This window comes from Megalobrama amblycephala, linkage group LG20, assembly GCF_018812025.1.
Source record: "Megalobrama amblycephala isolate DHTTF-2021 linkage group LG20, ASM1881202v1, whole genome shotgun sequence".
NCBI lineage: Eukaryota > Metazoa > Chordata > Actinopteri > Cypriniformes > Xenocyprididae > Megalobrama > Megalobrama amblycephala.
Genome location: NC_063063.1, coordinates 20,058,650 through 20,078,057, shown reverse-complemented (window position 1 = coordinate 20,078,057; position 19,408 = coordinate 20,058,650). Strand labels below are relative to the sequence as shown.

Genomic DNA, 19,408 nt, shown 5'->3' with positions numbered 1-19,408 from the left:
CTGAAACGGGTTCATCTTGAGTTCCCTAAGGGGGAAAAACAGTATTTGGGGGAATGTTGTCTCTGTATTAATCATATTGTAAACCTCCAGGCAATAACTGAGCGTCCCAGCAGAGCTGATATCACCTGTGTCAATCTCCAGTGAGTGACAGGCGCTAATGTGTTATTTTGCACCAAAAAAACAACAACAAAAAACCTGCTTATGGTCGGCCCTAAACATTGAAACCGTGTGTGTCTTTAGGTTTGGATCATATTTCTTTCACACACAATCCCTTTATCAGCATACGGCAGACTGGATTGACTCGTGCCAAGTGTGCCGGTTTTGCCAGCGGTTCTAACATTTGTGCCAAAGGCTCCCAATAAACCCAATTTGAAAATGCAACGCTCATCTGTATGAATCTCCTTGTTTGTAGGTTTTTGAGTTCTGCTTCCTCTTCTTTGTCTCTCATTTCTCAGTTCGTAGCTCATGGGGATGCATTTATCTTTCATCTTTTTTAAGCATGTAAACCAAAAGAACCCCCCAATCCCCCAATCAATGCTTAGTTATTCCTCACCTCCCACTTTCTCCTCACTGATTTCCTGTCTGTCTCACCCCACCACTGCTTCACAGATCTCCTGCCATTTTTCTGTGCCATTGCCTTCCTCCGCCCCCTCATTCCACTGCCATTTCTAAGCCGTTACACTTTAGCGCTTCTCCCGTAGGTGATGAAAATATACCCAGGATCCTCTGCTCTGCCAGCGAGCTCCTTTGGGCAGAGGCAAGATGCTAGGCTGACTCTCGCCGTACGACCCTCTGTTTTGGTTCATCAACAAGATGTGTCTTTGAATGGAGGCAATTTGAAGCAATCGGATCAGCTTGTACAAAACACAAATATTGAGTGGCTGAATTATTCATGAATTTCCTCCCTTTAATTAATATTTCATTCGTTCAAGCCCCAGCATCCACGTCGTCGGCCATGTTAGTTGTGGTTTCTGCTGTGAGAGAACCTCTCTGTTTATTTTATGGACTGGGTTAAATCCCTTATCACTAATTTTTGAAATGATAGAACAGGTTTAAGACTTTCCAAATACACTGTGGATTTTTACTGCATATGCTGAGTCAAACAAACACTCAATGCACAGAGATGTCAGACTCCCCGTATAAATCTCTTATATTTCCCCCCATAAATCCCTTATGCCTCCTCTAGGATTGTTTGTTTTTGCTCAGATCTTTTCTACTGCATTTTCTTCCTTTTGCTCCGTCAGATTGCAGTGGTAGATGAACACTGTTTTGTAAGAAAACGAGGCATCTTCTAGTTCTATTTTGTCATGTCAAACTGTAGGTTTTTGTTAAACGTTTGCCTGGTTCTGTGATGTATGATTGCAGTATCCACATCCTGATGGCTCAGGAAACAACAGTTAATGGGGACACGCCATCACTGGCAAAGTGGGAAATGGAAATGTACTGCATCTAATGAATGTGCTTTACCATTCTGTCCTTGAAAAGAGCCAATTCAGATGTGCTCAAGGTCTTCCATATATTAAAATATCTTTACTGTTTCCTCGACCCGTTTCCATTATCAAGGAATCTATTGACATTTGCATTAAACGTTCTTGTTCTTTATACTATTATTGGTGGGGATTTTTCTCTCTTAATGCAGGTTACATCATTGCGCTAGTAGGTGGCAAAGAGTGAGTCACTGAATCATTCATTTAACCAGTTTGTCAATGTCTTTATGAGTGAGTCATTGAATAATTCAACTGATTCATTTTAAAAAAGGATTTATTTAGTAGCGGAACATTTCTATTGTTACTTTGGAAATATTTTTGGAGAAAAATGGACAAAGTAACTGGCAATTATTTGTTTAAAATGGTAGTTACTCAATATTAACTTATTGTTTATTGAAAATATTTATATTCAGGAAATGTATGGACACAAAATGACAAGAGATAAGACAAGATGAGAAATGTTCAGTGTTCCCTTTCAGTCGGTCACGTTCGACGTACGTCAGTAGTGACCGACGAATTGGGATATCGCTTAGAGAGCCCTATCAGCTTCGTGTAAACTAAAACAAGCCAATGGAATTGGCGTGCGATATTTGCATAATGCGCACCGCCCCCGACAGGTGTATATAAATAGGAAGCAGATGCAATCGCACTCTGTCTTTCGCTTCGGAGCCATTCAGTGGTGTCCTGTTTAAGAAGACTGTTTGTGTGAACTAAACTGCCTCGAAGAGGATTCACAGCAAGCCGTGTGTGCCGGTGTAACGGTGCTACAGCGAGGTCGCGAGCTCCCGAGGATCCGAGCTATAGCTCTCAACTGCTGTTTTCACAGCACACGCCTAGAGTGAAAGTGTGTGTGTTGCGATTTGGGCCGGTTCCTCGGTGTGTCCAGGGAGTGGTGTACCTGGCACATCGCGTCACTCCCTGTGTGCTTCGGCACGAGCGAGTTGACTGTTTTCCCCTTCTAAAAGAGCTTTACAGACGAACCCTGACAGTATGTCATTTCGTCTGTGCGTTAATGGGTGCGGTCGTTCCCTGGTCCCTGCTGATGGGCACAATCGTTGCATCTCGTGTTTGGGCATTCAGCACGCTGAAGCAGCTTTTGTGAATGGTTCATGTTCCCATTGCGGGAACATGACTATCGCGGTGCTGAGGTCGAGACTCTCCTTCCTGAAGTCTCAGGAAGCGGGGGCCCCCTCCCCTGTGCCCCGTTCGACCGTTTTTTCCGGCCCGGGCCGGGATGACGGTTCGGCGGTGTATAGGAAGGGTGACCTGAGGCTTACGGTCAGGGCTTCCCCGCCGAGCGGAAACGCTCCTCGGGCCCCTGCCGCCTCATCAGCACCGCAACCCATCGTGCCACCGTTGGTTTCCGCTGGGCCCTCTACGGACTGTCCAGCCGTTACCTTTGGTGTGCCGGCGGCGGATCGGATGTCGACCGCTGCATCGGAAGGTGAGCCTGAGTCCTCGGGGAGGAAGATCCGGACGCGCTGCCGCCCGGGACGGTAGCGTGGCCCGAGTCGGATCCCGAGCTCACGGCTGTGCTCTCCCGGGCCGCCTTGTGCGTCGGGCTTGAGTGGAACCCTCCACCCTGTCCCGGCCCATCTCGGTTGGACGATTGGTACTTGGGGGGGGGTCGCGCTGGTCAAATCCAGCGTCCCGCCCCAATGCCTTTCTTCCCGGAAGTACACGATGAGGTGACCAGGTCTTGGCAAGCTCCGTATGGGGCTCGTACAGGGCCTGGTCCCTCGTCCGCCTTCACCTCCCTGGACGGCGGGGAAGCCAGGGGGTACGCGAAGCTCCCGCCAGTCGAGCGGTCTGTTGCGATGCAGTTGTGTCCAACGGCCGCTGGCGGGCGCGGTGAGCCGCGTCTCCCGTCCCAGGCCTGTGAATTCTCAGCCGGTCTGACTGAGAAAGCTTACAGTGCCTGTGGGCAGGCTGCCTCTGCCCTGCACGCGATGGCCCTTTTGCAGGTCTATCAGGCAAAAGCGCTGTCGCAGATGCCCCAGGAAGGTCCTGACCAACAGCTGCTTGGGGAGCTGCGCGCTGCCACTGACCTTGCCCTCCGGGCAACGAAGGTGACAGCGCGTTCTGTTGGCCAGGCGATGTCTACTCTGGTAGTCCAGCAACGCCACCTCTGGCTGACCTTGGCAGACATGAGGGAGACCGACAAACATCGGTTCCTGGATTCCCCCGTGTCTCCGGTCGGCCTTTTCGGCGACGCGGTGGAGAGCTGTGCCCAACAGTTCTCCGCTGCACAGAAGCAGGCTGAGGCTATCAGACATGTCATGCCACGGCGGTCCGCTGCTGCCTCCACCCAGCCGCCCGTGGCTCAGCCTCAGCCCGCTCGTCGCCGAGGGCGCCCGCCTGCGTCTTCCTCCGCCCCTGCTAAGTCGGCAAAGCAGCAGCCTACACCAGCCAAACAGCAGGGTGCCGGTCGCGGACGTGGTGCCCAGCCCGTCTCTGCCAAGCCAGGTGGCAAGCGGTCGGGGAAAACTCGGCCCTGAGACGGGCGACCTGGAGCGGAAGGTTCCTGCCCTTCGGGAGAGTATTCCATCTGCTCTCCCACCCCCGGAGGAGGGCCGGGGGGATTTTGTGGCGTCTGTCCATCTACCGCCGCTGGCTCTCCGGAGTCCAGCGGTACCCACTTTGCCACAAAAAGAGCAGTTTCCTCAAACTCCAGGTCACAAGAGGGCGCGTTTGCCAGTGTGCCAGGCCCCGCCTCGCCACTCGCAACCCCCTCCCATTTCGCCAGTAGGCGACAGTGTGGTGCCGCAGACCGCGTCCCGTGCGCCGTCTCCCATTCGCACTGCTGCCTCGCAGAGTCCGACCTCACTCCGGGCCGCTCCCATGCCGTCCGAGTCGGGTCCCTCTCTGCCTTGCTGCCCCACCCCCGGTGCGTCTGTGGTGCCTTTGGTCCCGCTGGCTCGGAGTCTGGAGGCGTGGAGCACGCTTCCCAGCCCGTCCCGCTGGCTCATTCGCACTATCAGACTCGGCTATGCGATTCAGTTCGCCCGGCGTCCCCCGGTTTTCAGGGGTGTCCACTTCACTCAGGTGTCGTTGGACAGTGCACCTGTTCTCCGGGCGGAGATTGCTGTCCTCCTGGCGAAGGATGCAATCGAGCCGGTCCCTCCAGCCGATATGAAGTCGGGGTTCTACAGCCCCTACTTCATTGTACCAAAGAAGGGTGGTGGGCTACGGCCAATCCTGGATCTGCGCGTCCTGAACCGGTATCTTCACAAGATGCCGTTCAAGATGCTCACGCAGAAACGCATTTTCGAATGCGTCCGTCCCCGGGATTGGTTTGCAGCAATAGACCTGAAGGACGCGTACTTTCATGTCTCGATTCTGCCTCGACACAGACCCTTCCTCCGGTTTGCGTTCGAGGGTCGGGCATATCAGTACAAAGTCCTACCCTTCGGGCTGGCCCTGTCACCCCGCGTCTTTACGAAGGTTGCGGAGGCGGCCATTGTTCCCCTCAAGGAACAGGGCGTTCGTATTCTCAACTATCTCGACGACTGGCTGATCCTGGCCAGCTCGCGAGAGCAGTTGTGCGAACACAGGGACATGGTTTTAGCTCACCTCAGCCGGTTGGGTCTTCGGGTCAACTGGGACAAGAGCAAACTCGCCCCCGGGCAGAGGATCTCTTATCTCGGTCTCGAGCTAGACTCGGTTGCACGGACTGCGCGTCTCACCGAGGCGCGCGTCCAGTCGGTGTTGAACTGCCTGAGTTCGCTCAAGCGCAGGACAGCGGTTCCACTGAAAGATTTTCAGAGGCTCCTGGGGCATATGGCATCTGCAGCCGCGGTCACGCCGCTCGGATTGCTTCATATGAGACCGCTTCAACACTGGCTCCGCGGCCGGGTCCCGAGATGGGCGTGGCAGTGCGGCACGCTCCGTGTCCCCGTGACACCGAGCTGCCGTCGCACCCTTGTCCGGTGGTCGGACCCTTCGTTCCTGCGGGCCGGAGTACCCCTCGAACAAGTGTCCAGGCACGCTGTGGTCTCCACAGATGCCTCTGCCACGGGATGGGGGGCCACGTACAACGGGCATGCAGTGGCAGGTCTTTGGACGGGGCCTCAGCTGCATTGGCATATCAATTGCCTCGAGTTGCTAGCGGTACGTCTTGCGCTGGCCCGCTTCAAGAAGCTGTTGTCAGGCAAGCACGTTCTAGTCCGCTCAGACAGCACTGCGGCCGTTGCGTACATCAACCGTCAAGGTGGTCTACGCTCCCGTCGCATGTCGCAACTCGCCCGCCATCTCTTGTTGTGGAGTCAGAAGTATCTGAGGTCCCTTCGGGCCACTCATGTCCCAGGTGTGCTCAACCGTGCAGCCGACGAGCTGTCACGGCAGCCTCCACTTGCGGGCGAGTGGCGGCTCCACCCCCAGGCGGTCCAGCTGATTTGGCAGCGTTTCGGCGAGGCCCAGGTAGACCTGTTTGCCTCCCCGGAAACTGCCCACTGCCAGTGGTTTTATTCCCTGACCGGCGGCACGCTCGGCACGGATGCCCTGGCACACAGCTGGCCCCCGGGTCTGCGCAAATATGCGTTTCCCCCAGTGAGCCTTCTCGCACAACTCCTGTGCAAGGTCAGGGAGGACGGGGAGCAGGTTCTGTTAGTGGCTCCGTATTGGCCCACTCGGACCTGGTTCTCAGACCTCATTCTCCTCGCGACAGCCCCTCCCTGGCCGATTCCTCTGAGGAAGGACCTCCTGACCCAGAGACGGGGCACCCTGTGGCACCCGCGTCCCGACCTATGGAACCTCCACGTGTGGTCCCTGGACGGGATGCGGAGGTTCTGAGTGATCTCCCGCAAGCGGTTGTAGACACCATCACTTCCGCTAGAGCTCCTTCCACTAGGAGTCTCTATGCGTTGAAGTGGAACCTGTTCGTCGAATGGTGCGCCTCTCGCCGAGAGGACCCCCGATCATGTTCGGTCGGATCCGTGCTTTCCTTCCTGCAAGAAGGGTTGGAGCGAAGGCTGTCTCCCTCCACCCTGAAGGTGTATGTTGCCGCTATCGCCGCACATCACCACGCAGTTGAGGGTAAGTCCCTGGGGAAACACGATCTGATCGTCAGATTCCTGAGGGGAGCGAGGAGATTAAATCCTCCTCGCCCTTCCTCCGTACCCTCTTGGGATTTGACCCTGGTTCTCACAGCTCTCCGGGGTCATCCCTTTGAGCCTTTGCAATCAGTCGACCTGAAACTATTGTCTCTTAAGACGGTTCTTCTGGTTGCATTGGCTTCCCTGAAGAGGGTAGGGGATCTGCATGCATTTTCGGTCGACGAAACGTGCCTAGAATTCGGGCCCGGTGATTCTCACGTTATTCTGAGACCCCGGCCTGGATACGTGCCCAAGGTTCCTACCACTCCCTTCAGAGATCAGGTAGTGAACCTGCAAGCGCTGCCCTCGGAGGAGGCAGACCCAGCCCTAGCTTTGCTCTGTCCCGTCCGCGCTCTGCGCGTTTACGTGGATAGAACGCGAAGCTTCAGGACCTCAGATCAGCTCTTCATCTGTTACGGAGGCCAGCAGAAGGGAAGGCTGTCTCCAAGCAGAGGATGGCCCACTGGATAGTGGATGCCATCGCCTTGGCATATGAATCCCAGGGCGTGCCTTGCCCGCTCGGGTTGAGAGCCCACTCCACCAGAGGGGTGGCCTCTTCCTGGGCGCTGGCTCATGGCGCCTCGCTGACAGATATTTGTAGAGCTGCGGGCTGGGCGACACCTAACACGTTCGCTAGGTTTTATAGCCTACGTGTAGAGCCAGTATCTTCACGTGTACTCGCATCCACTAGTCGGTAGACGTGTTGTACCTGCTCTAAGTGTCGGCTTGCAATGCCATTCCCGCCACTGGCCGGATACGTGCATACTTCACTCCAGTCGAGTTCCCCGCTTGGCGAACCCTGTCGAGTTCCTCCGCCTCCCCCTTCGGCTCGGACATTGCGGAGTGTCTGATGCCAGGCCTACATCCGTCGCTGACGCTGTCTGTTGGCTGGGGCCCATATGTCGTGACCCCTCTACGTGAGCAGTCCCATATGTGTAATTGTCCACGGTTTAAAACTCCCTACGGGCCGAGTCCGTGTCTTTCCCTTAGCAGAGCCAGCTCTGCTGTCACCTGTCAGATGAGTCTCCCCCTAACCAGGTGGAGCCATCCCAGGGACTCCATATGCGTACTGCCCCCCGGGCCAGTCCATATGTGTATTCCCACGTAAACTCCTCCCCCATTGGGTAGGTAGTGGTCTCCGCAGCGTCCCTTCGGGTTCGCTTCCCCAGTGTGTCTAGTTTACTTAGTGGGTAGTGGTTAGACAGCAGTAGACTCTCTCGGTGTAAGCTCGCCCCCTTCACCGCCAGCCGGTGCTATGGGCGGCTGAGCTTGCGCTGGGCACTGGAAGGGGTTTCGTAACTGTGGCGCTTTAGTTGGGATCCCAATTCGTCGGTCACTACTGACGTACGTCGAACGTGACCGACTGAAAGGGAACGTCTCGGTTACGTATGTAACCCTCGTTCCCTGAAGGAGGGAACGGAGACGTACGTCCCGTCGCCACAGTTTCTGTACCCTCGCTGTAGCGCGGACACCAGTTGTCTCCTCAGCGAAAAACAGAGTGCGATTGCATCTGCTTCCTATTTATATACACCTGTCGGGGGCGGTGCGCATTATGCAAATATCGCACGCCAATTCCATTGGCTTGTTTTAGTTTACACGAAGCTGATAGGGCTCTCTAAGCGATATCCCAATTCGTCGGTCACTACTGACGTACGTCTCCGTTCCCTCCTTCAGGGAACGAGGGTTACATACGTAACCGAGACGATTTTAATAGACAAACCATGTCTAAGGCAAGCATCACTAAACAATTTTTCAGTTAGTAACTAATGTTTTGTGCCATCAGCCACATGCACACTCAAGCTGTGAATTATAGATTTTTTGCATTTTATGTCAGACATAAAGAATTCAGTGAATTGTTAACTGGAGATGCAGTCTGACTAGATCATTGAATCAAAGTTGTTGACCTGAGAACAGCTGCAACCGGATCAGTCCAGTTCACGAATAAATAATTCACTGTCATTAAAAAGAATCAGCTCTTTACAAATTTGAGTATCAATTTATTCATTTTGAAATTTTGAGGAACAATACAATTTTATGAAATGTAGTGGAGGCTAAGAATAAAAATACAGATATAGTACAGATACCGCTGCAATTTTTCATACTTAGGACGTGAACAGCTTAACTAAGTATAACTGAAATTAAAGGGTTAGTTCACCCAAAAATTAAAATTATGTCATTAATGACTCACCCTCATGTCGTTTCAAACCTGTAAGACCTCCGTTCATCTTCGGAACACAGTTTAAGATATTTTAGATTTAGTCCGAGAGCTTTCTGTCCCTCCATTGAAAGTGTATGTACGGTAGACATGTCCAGAAAGGTAATAAAAACATCATCAAGCGTAGTCCATGTGACATCAGTGGGTTAGTTAGAAGTTTTTGAAACATTGAAAATACATTTTGGTCCAAAAATAACAAAACCTACAACTTTATTCAGCATTGTATTCTCTTCCGGGTCTGTTGTCAATCCGGGTTCACAACTCCGCAGTGACGCTGCTGATGTAAGACGCTGCTGACGTGTTTTCTGGTGCGCCCGAGCTTCGTTTACAGCCTGAGGGAGACGCACTCTGTATTCAAGCTATTCTACATTGTTTGTATTTTGGTATTGCTATATTTTTTAAAATGGTGCGTAAGTGTGCATGTCGCGGCGTAAAAGTGCATTACCAACGCCGACAGATGAAAGGATTCAATGGAATCAATTCAATGGAAAGGATTCCGGAAGAGAACACAATGCTGAATAAAGTCGTAGTTTTTGTTATTTTTGGACCAAAATGTATTTTCGATGCTTCAAAAAATTCTAACTAACCCACTGATGTCACATGGACTACTTTGATGATGTTTTTATTACCTTTCTGGACATGGACAGTCTACCGTACATACATTTTCAATGGAGGGACAGAAAGCTCTCGGACTAAATCTAAAATATCTTAAACTGTGTTCCGAAGATGAACGAAGGTCTTACGGGTTTGAAACGACATGAGGGTGAGCCATTAATGACATAATTTTCATTTTTGGGTGAACTAACCCTTTAAGTATTGACTTCATACGGTAATTAGTCACCTAGCAACCACTCAAAACACACTAGCAACCACATAGTAACATGCTGAAAACACTAAGAACAATTTAACAAATATATGTCAGTATCCTAGTTTTGCACAACTCACGTTTTATTCAGAAAATATTCAAATTTAGATAAATATTACAGCAGTCAAATGTGAAGGTAGTGACAGCTGCAAAAGGAGCCTTGCTGTTATTTGGCTAAGAAAGTGGCAGCACCCCAACATCTACCCCAGACGCGCACACACACACACACACACATACACTAGTCCAACAATCTGCCTGAGGACACAGGGAAGATGGAGGCTTCTATCACAAAGTCAATGGTTTGCCAAGCACATGTTATTGATTTATGAAAATGGCTCCTTCGTGTCTTCCTCCCCCACCGTCTCGTGGGGTTGTCTGTGGTTAGGATCTTTTGTGTATGCGTTTAACTCTGTCACATACCCTGACCGTGATTCTGTCCTGCCAGTATGTGAAATTGTGTGTGTTGAGGGATTGTGGGATTTGCCTGCCTGCCTCTCTGATTAATGATAAGTCACCTCACATTCTGTCAGCCATCTGTAATTGCATTTTGACACCTGATGGCACATCTGAATAGATTCTGCTAGAATTTCTTTGTCCTGTTTTCTGCCGGATGAGAGATTCAACAGATTTTTATTTATATATCATTTTTATTTCACCTCAGTAAAGATGTTTGCGCAGCAGTTACAGCCATTAAAATACATAGATCTTATCCTGTCACACTTTTTTTTTAATCAAACATTTTCGGCAGCCCCGAAAAGAAAGTTAAAAAGAAAAAGTGCTAAACAATGGGTTTGATTGAAAGATTTATGCATTAATTATTTATACATGAGATTTCTTTGTCTTAGCTTTTTTCAGTTTGGCTTTGATGAGTGTAAATCTGCTGTGGAGAGGCGGTATTGTGCTGGGTTTGTTAAACGCTGATCAGACAAGCTGACTGGTGGGGGCGGGGTGAGTTGAGGTCCTGTTATTGGCCTGATTTACCCACATTCCCCTGGGTGTCGTCTACTACCACCATTCTCTCTGAAAAAAAAAAAAAAAAAAAAACACAGACCGTCTGTCCGCCCCACTGTTTAAGCATTTCCAATGTCATCAGCATGGCCAGTGTGAATGTGCAGTTGGCCTAAACTCCCTAAATGACCATAAACACAATTTGAACAGCTCTGGTTGACTCTGAGCTGGCTTTCACTCAGACATTCTGCTATTGGTTATGATTGAAATGATGTAGATTTTATGTTAGTAACATTTGTAAAATTAGATATTTGCATATATGTCAATTGTTTTATCATATAGCATAAACATTTATTTGCTAATTTGATATATGCAATATATACACTGTATATCAGGGGTGAACGTGATTTCGCCAAGTACAACATGTTCCTGGATCAACATCTGTGTTGATCCTGGAACAACATTCCAATCAACCAATCAGATTTGAGTGACAAGTTTACCATTTATGTCAAGTTTAGGCTTACAACCTGGGTTAGGTGCTTCCACAACAGTGTTATTCAACTATCATTTCCCTCTGATTTTAGCGATAAGTTATGGGTAGGGTTAGGTTTAGGGGTTGGGAAAAGGTTAGGACTAAATTTTCGCATAGGAATGTGGTCACCGTGATTTTGCCAAGTAAGACGGGGGAGCCAAATCCTGTTCCTGGAGATCTACCTACCTGCACAGTTCCGATCCAACCCTGATCCAACATACTTATCTGTAGTTATCAAGTGTTCCTGAAAATCTCAATTAGCTGGTTCAATTGACCCTTGCATTGACAGGCGATCTAACCAATCATAACAAAGAATGCCCGTGGTTTTCCCGCAGAATTGGGCTACTTTTACACTGTTGCAGTGACCAAAATAACGTGATATTTACCCCCTGAAATGCGAATTTTACCAGGGGAGCCCCTCCAATAACGCGAATTTTACCCCCCGGAACACTGTTTTTATCGTGGGACCCACCTGAAATGCGATTGGGCGAAGTTTTGAGGAAGCAATTGGGTGGGTTTTGTTGTGAAAACCTGGCAACCCTGGTCAGGGGAGTTAGTATTAATGTTGGTGGACTTGAACTTGAAAAATGATGTGTACTGATGTCTTTCTGTGGTTGAAATGTGGTTCATTCATGTTTATTTGATGATATAAATTAACTAGTAAGAAGAGATGATCGTTTCATGAGCCGCTTGATCTGAGGCGATTCAGCAATCTGTCACGACACATTAAAGAGCCACAAAACGGTATTTATTGTTTAAATGACAAAATTAGAAATTTGAGATTTGTTTCATATCAAAAGTAACCTGTTCTGTCTTGTCTGTCGATACGTTGTCAGTGTCCTCTTTGTTCCGCGATGTATTTTTCACTGTGTGAGAACATGGTGTGTGGCGTGAGAGTGGCATGGCTTGTCGGACATAGCAACAGTAACTAAAGGAGGTTGGTCTTTGTGAATCAGGGATGAGCTCAACTTTGCAGGATCGATCTTCAGGAACACGATTGGGCACCCCTGCTGTTTGTATATGTGCATGGTGCTGTACACTATGTGTAAAGGCTTGATTTAAATTTACATGCATTTACTGTTCATGCCTTCAATTTTTTTTTTTTTTTTTTTTGCACTGAATACAGTATAATGCATGCTTGAGGCATCCGTGGTGACAGTCCAGGTCACCAATCCATAGCTAGGTGTGCATTACACAATTTTAATTTTAATTTATATTAAAGGGTTAGTTCACCCAAAAATGAAAATTCTGTCATTAATTACTCACCCTCTTGTCGTTCCACATCCGTAAGACCTTTGTTCATCTTTGGAACACAAATTAAGATCTTTTTGATGAAGTCAGAGAGGTTTCTGTCCCTCCATAGAGATCCAAAGCAACTACCAATTTCAAGGTCCAGAAAGGTAGGAAAGACATCAAGTTACTCCATGTGACTTAAACTCAATTTTATTAAGTGACGTGAGTGCTTTGTTTGCTCAAAAAACATAATTTACCACATTATTCACAAAATAATATAATCCAAAGCGTGTTCACACAACAATGTCATCTCTCACGTGAACACAAATCCTGGTGTTGTAGTGAACACTCGGGCATGTGCCTATTGTTGACGGGTGAGTCTGAACACAACACGCACATCGTCGTGATGCTCTTGTGAACACATGTTGCAGATCAACTAAGTAAAGTGGTAAGTTATTATTATTATTATTATTATTTTTTTTTTTTTTGAAGCACTCGCTTCACTTCATAAAATTGAGGTTAAACTGCTGGAGTCACATTTCCTACCTTTCTGGACCTCGAAAGTGGCAGTTGTGTTGGATCTCTATTGAGGGACAGAAACCTCTCAGACTTCATCAAAAAGGTATTCATTTATGTTCCGAAGGTGAACAAAGGTCTTACGGATTTGTGAGTAATTAATGACAGAATTGTTTTGGGGAGTGAACTAACTCTTTAAATGTACTGTATGTGTGGCTCAATTTAAATTCAGCCTACATGCATTTACTGTTGATGCCTTGTTGTCAAGATTTATTTCAGAATCATTTTCACCCCTTTGAATGGAAACAGCATAAATACAGCTTTTCAGATTTTTAGTCTGACAAAAACAATTGGTTATGCAATAAGCAATTCCCTTATGTAATATGTAAATACAGTTTGACATTACAGTTGTAAATCATCCTTAGCTTCATTTCCATCCAGTTAAGGACAGTAGTTAAAGCAAATTTCAGAGTGTTTAAAAAAAGGTATTAAACCCATAATCTACATCTGGGCAACATGCAGAATTGTATAAGATTTGAAATTGACCCTTCAACCTCTAATTAGCAAAGCTAATTACCTTTATGTACTCTATAGTACATCATAATTAATGCCTAATCAGTAATATCAATAAGTTATTTTCTGAATTGCACTGTATTTCTTTCAGACTGATTGATTGGTATGTGTTTTAGAAATGAGACCTGTGTACATCATGTCCATCACATCAATTTGGTGATGCAGGACCTAGGGTAGCAGATTTGCTGAGTATGAATGTGGAGTCTTGCTGTTCTTTCACTCCTCTGCATTAGTCATACAGTTACGTTACGTAATGGGTTCAGTCACGGTAGCACAGAAACTCAAAGCAAGTTCTTCCCTGAGGTCAGTGCTAGCACACAGGCAAAGACTAGAGACCATGTAGGGGCAATCCATTCTGCCCCTCACTGATTTTTATTTTATTTTACACTGAATACAGTATAATGCATGCATGAGTGACAGTCCAGGTCAAAAAAAAAGCGGCATCCTCACTTTTTAAGTCAGTATTATAGAAAAGGACATTGAAATTGATATCTTTGGACAACACATCAAGTTTAACCACATGTTTATGATGTCATATATGCCAGACATAAGGCTCCTTTCACTTCTTCCCACCTGAGTCAATGTAAAGTGGATACAACATATGGTGGGGTTTTTTACTGAGTACTGAGCCACTCAAACAGCTCCCCAGAGGTCCATTATCATCTATTATTCATGTCTAAGACAGGCCTTACACTCTCAGAAATGCACTTTGGGTGCCACAGATCAGATTATAAATATCATTAGAGAGTCCAGCTATATCCCACACAGGAGCAGATGTGTTATATATGGCACAATGGTATACTGTATCTCTACCAGGGGTATTCTCATACACAAATAAACAAGATAAAAATTTCTATATTTAGACAGAGTAACGGAAATACTGGGAATGAAATTATCTCATCCTATTACAAGGCAAATGCAAATAAAGCAATATCAACTAGAGATGATCTTTACTTAAAATGATAGTTCACCTAAAAATGAAATTTTGGCCTCATGTCGTTCCAAACCCTTTAAGTAAAGATCGTCTGTAGTTGATATTGCTTTTCTCTTTTCTTTATTTGCATTTGCCTTTCATAGTAATATTTGCATTAGGTTACAATGTTAATCTTGATATTTCACCCACACTCTTTTCTCTCACTCTTTCACTCAGGTGTGGCGTGGGACACTGGCCAGAATGCGATACCGCCGCATGCGTGCCGCTCTTATCATCATTCGAGCATACAGACGATACAAGGTTAAGTCATATATCCGAGAGGTTAACCGCCGCTTCAAAAACGTCCGTGGCATGAAGGATCATGGCAAACACGTGAAGTGGCCCACACCGCCCAAGGTCTTGCGGAAGTTTGAGGAGGCGCTGAGGAACATCTACAACAGGTCAGAATTACGGAGGACAGGATGTGGACAGGCTCACTGGTGCTCTGCATGACTCATGAGGTAGTCATGTATGGCTTCAGCTGTGCTGCATTAACGTCAGACGTGTGACTGGGAACACGGTTTGGCCTAATGTTACCATAACAATGTAATGTTTCTGACTCACTCCAATGCTTTCAGCTCTTTATCATTGTTGGACAAGGAAATGTTATTTTTTAGCTATAGGCTTGTGTATTTCCTAGGTCTTTAAGTATGGAAAGGCTGTCTTGTGTTCAACAGGGCTGTTGAGCCTGAGGCACATATTGATCTTTGGATCAAAGCCTTGTTGAAGATCTATTCACAAGAGCCTTAACACAGCTCTGACCCTGAAAACAATGTAGAAAATGACCTGAAAGTCAAAATAATATTCTTGCTGTTTAGATTTTTAATCTCACAGCAGATGTGCACCTACAACATTTAAAAAAAGAGAGAGAAAAAAATCCCCCAATATAAATTATATTATCAGCATAACGACTTGAGTGTAAAATCTAACAATATCAAAACGAGCCATTGTTGGAGCTTAATTAAATAAATGCTTTGTTTTAAACTATGAAACTTGCTTTTAATGGAACAAAGACCTCCTATATGTCAAAAGATCAAGTACAATTTGATTTCTCATGTCATGAACTCGTTAATATGCAAACGTTTTGTTAAATTATTGAAAAAATTATTTAAAATCTTTCTTAATGTTTCTTTATTTACTTCTTTTAAAAAACAAAAACAATTTTTTTTTTTTTTTACATATTTTTTGTGTGGTTTCAGTATATTTATATGGACTTGTGATAGCTTTTTAGGCTACAGTGTACATTCTTTTAACAATTAATATGTCTGTTGCAGGTGATGGGTTTGTGTTTATGATATTTATTTGAATACATTTTAGATGGTGGGCCTGGACTCTCATTAAAAACCTGTCTCCAGAGGAGATGGTGCAGGTCAGGGCTAAAGTGGCCACATTAGAGTGCCTGAAGGGGCAGAGAGCAGATCTAGGACTGCAGAGAACCTGGGAGGGCAACTACCTGGTCAGTGTTTAAAACCATGCAGATTAACATATGATTTAAAATAAATTAATATACATTTAGTTTCGTATGTTTAACACCAAGTTTTTTCTGTTCTTAGAAAAGGGACAGTCCTGGGACAGCGTCTTCCTTTACTCTGGTGTCCAGTGATCTGCAGAGGAAAGATAAGTTCATGAGAATCCTCTTCTCCTGCAATGTCCGCAAAGTATGTCCTTGATCATAATTTGTTCAGACTCTCAGTTAATGTGTATCATTGCTCCAGTCTTAGATATTTGCTTTGCACGTAATGTTAACCTATGTAATATTATTATTTCAACAGATCAATCGCTTCAATAAAGCAGAAGACAGAGCGTTGCTCATCACTGATCGCCACCTCTACAAAATGGACCCTGTCAAGCTGTACAAGCCCATGAAGAGCATCCCACTCTATAATGTAAATAATTACCTTATTCTAACATATGTAATCATAGGTTGCGTTCACACAGCAGCATAATTGACTGCCAGTCATACTTAGAGTGCTAAATACAGTTTGGTGATTTAAAGAGAATGACTATCAGAAGTCAACTGAATTTTGAGAATCATTGTAACCAAGATTTTTGATGGTTATTCAGATTGTAGTATTGCAATACAGTCATTTCAATAATTTTCTTAAAGGATCAGTTCACTTTCACCCCATGATTTACTCACCCTCAAGCCGTCCAAGGTGTATATGACTTTCGTCTTTCAGATGAATACAATCAGAGTTATATTAATAATCACCCTGATGCTCCAAAGCTTTATAATGGCAGTGCACAGAAACCACCCATCCACCAGCTCAAAAATAAAATACATTCATCCATCATAAACATACTCCACGTGGCTCCAGGGGGGTTAATCTGGGCGTCACAATGAGGATGGACGTTACACTGATTAAAATTGCTCATTTCTCTGGATTTAAACATTGTTGGAAACATTTGGGATAATGTAAGTAGTAAGTACACAAGTGAACAAAATACATAACACCGTGCTAGTGATTTTTGGATATTTTAATGCAAAAATCTTACATATTGTGTCTTTAATTCTCTGTTATGCTTGAAATAAAGCTCACATCAAACCTTTTGTCTCAGGGATTAGGTTTAAATATAGACCTGGAATTCTGACTTTGAGTGCTTGAGCTATTTTTTTTTTTTTTTTATAAATTATTCAATAAATATATTATCAGTAAACAAATTAACTTTAGTGATATTTGTATTTTTAATCATATACACTACTGTTCAAAAGTTTGGGCTGTGTAAAAAATTATTTAAGGTCTTATGTCTCAGCATTTATTTCATCAAAATACAGTAAAATCGCAATATGAAATATGTGAGTTTTCTTCAGTGTCACATGATCCTTCAGAAATTTTTCTAATATACTGATTTGGTGCTCAAGAAACTTTATAATTCTACAGAACTAGTAATGGAAGAAGAAGCGAGTTGTGAAACTGACGCACAATGAAAATTATTGATTAATTAAGTATTCTTTTTTTCTTCATTCAAAACGAATTAGAAATAGGACAAGAAATTGCCCAATGCAGGAAAATATCTGCTTTTTGGGTGCTGGAAAAGAGCAGTTAACATCTCTTGATTTGTGAAAGATCACTGCCCAGCTAAACCTTTCCTGCCCCTCACATATATTTTATTGCTCCGGTGTCACAGAACGCATAGGTCAGGAAAATGGATAAAATGATTTATGTGACAGCTAACACCTCAAAGACAAAAGGATATCAAGGACACTGATTGCATTATTAAATGGTTGGGCTGCAACCATGTCCTAAAAAAAAACATTGCAGCGATATTATCCAAAAAATAAATAAATAATCACCACGTTAATCCCCCCCCAAACAATCCATTCTGCAACTCGGCTACGCTCCTCCTTCTTCATCCATCTCCTTCTCCACTGTTGTCATGCCAACATCCCAGGGGATGGGGTTGTCATGGTGACGGAGCAGGAGGGGAGATCAGCTGATGTCTAGTATCGTTCCGGCATGTGCACAGATTTGCCTCCTCTGTGTTTTCCTTCTGCTCAGGCTTGCTTGTGTCTTCACACTTCTATAGACTTTCTTTGTTTTCATCTCTTCTCTCCTGTTGCAGGCTGTTTTTACTCTTCATAGACCTCTTTGTATTCTATTTATTTTCCCGAATGCTGTTTGTTTGGTGCATTAATAACAGCATGATAATAAGAAATGATAATAAAATTGTCCAGTATTACTATAGAAAGGGGGAAAAGAAGATATGTAGCTTATAATGCACAAAATCACAATGCATGATACTTACATAATAAATATTTGACATAACAGTGAGAGCAATACTACTCCTTCAATTATTTTCGAACACAGGGAGTCAGTGGTAATGTGACTCATTCCCTACCGATTAGAGACACCAGGGGTGCCTGATCTATATTTCCACAAGCATTATATGGATATCAGGATAACACAACCTGTTCTGGCCTGGTCATCAGTGTCATGATCACATTTGTCTTTCGTAACTGTTCTTTAAATATTTACTCATACTGTAAGTGACAAATTGCTCATATCCGGCATCCCATAATGACTGTATTATCATGCGGTCCTAATTTGGTCACACCAGCTGTCGCCCCCTTGCATCATTTCTGTATGTGCCAATCGCCAAGATCTTAGATGTTGTAGAGATGGTTCCCATCTAGCCAAGCTCATTTTTAGATAAATCTTTTGACAGTGTGGTGTAGAATCCTTAGTTTCTTAGTCTACCTTAGTTTCAGCTGGTGGTTTTTGCCCAGGAATACTGATCCATGGGGGAGTTAGTACACTCGATTTGCCCCTAGCTGTTTTTTACCTTAGCCCAGACTGTGTTCGTTGAACCCTAGCCCCCATCTGGGTGAATAAGAGAGATAAAGAGGATGAAAGACAAAGAAATTTTACCTTAAGGAAACTGCAACACACATTTTCAAGTGCTTTATCTGGATAAGAGCAGTTATGTACGGAGGCTTGCTGTTGTATTTGGGTCAAATAAGTATATGTCTGAAAGTCTAGGTTTTAGAAATATAATCTTTATTCACATTGTTTTCAAATACTTTTGAAGAACATTTGGCATTTTCAGCATAATGTTCAGTCATTGTTTTTCAAGGTTACTTTTTTTTTAACAAATATCATGATTTTTTTTTTTTACTTTTTTTGTGTTTTCTCCATTTGCCAACCTGAGCTAGTCTTGCCATGTCATAAAAAGGTTGATTATTATCTGATATTTTTAAGAGACTTGCTGACCAATCATGAGTGTCTACAGCTCTATCATTTCCTGTTTTAGGGTTTTCTTGTCAATTGACAGTAACGTGGCTTCATATATGATGGTTAAACCAACCATGGTTTTATTTTCTTTATATTACAATCTCTAGATTGTTTTTGACATTTTTGCTTAAAGCCCTACACTGAAAAAGATGAAGATAGTTGAGGTGTTTTCAAGTTAAGTCCTTGCCTTTTTGACTAGCATGTTTTTAATTTATTTTTGCATATAATAGAAATGTAACA

At 45.0% G+C, this 19,408-nt stretch overlaps 1 protein-coding gene across 1 annotated transcript in view; it reads left to right on the top strand.

Annotated features, from left to right (window-relative positions):
* myo1d (myosin 1D) overlaps nucleotides 1-19,408 on the top strand; it is a 91,996-nt gene that overhangs the window by 47,918 nt on the left and 24,670 nt on the right. The window contains exons 17-20 of the mRNA XM_048169777.1: nucleotides 14,613-14,836; nucleotides 15,753-15,891; nucleotides 15,989-16,093; nucleotides 16,208-16,321. Of these exons, the coding sequence (XP_048025734.1) occupies nucleotides 14,613-14,836; nucleotides 15,753-15,891; nucleotides 15,989-16,093; nucleotides 16,208-16,321 (582 nt within the window). The remainder of the gene's footprint in view (nucleotides 1-14,612; nucleotides 14,837-15,752; nucleotides 15,892-15,988; nucleotides 16,094-16,207; nucleotides 16,322-19,408) is intronic.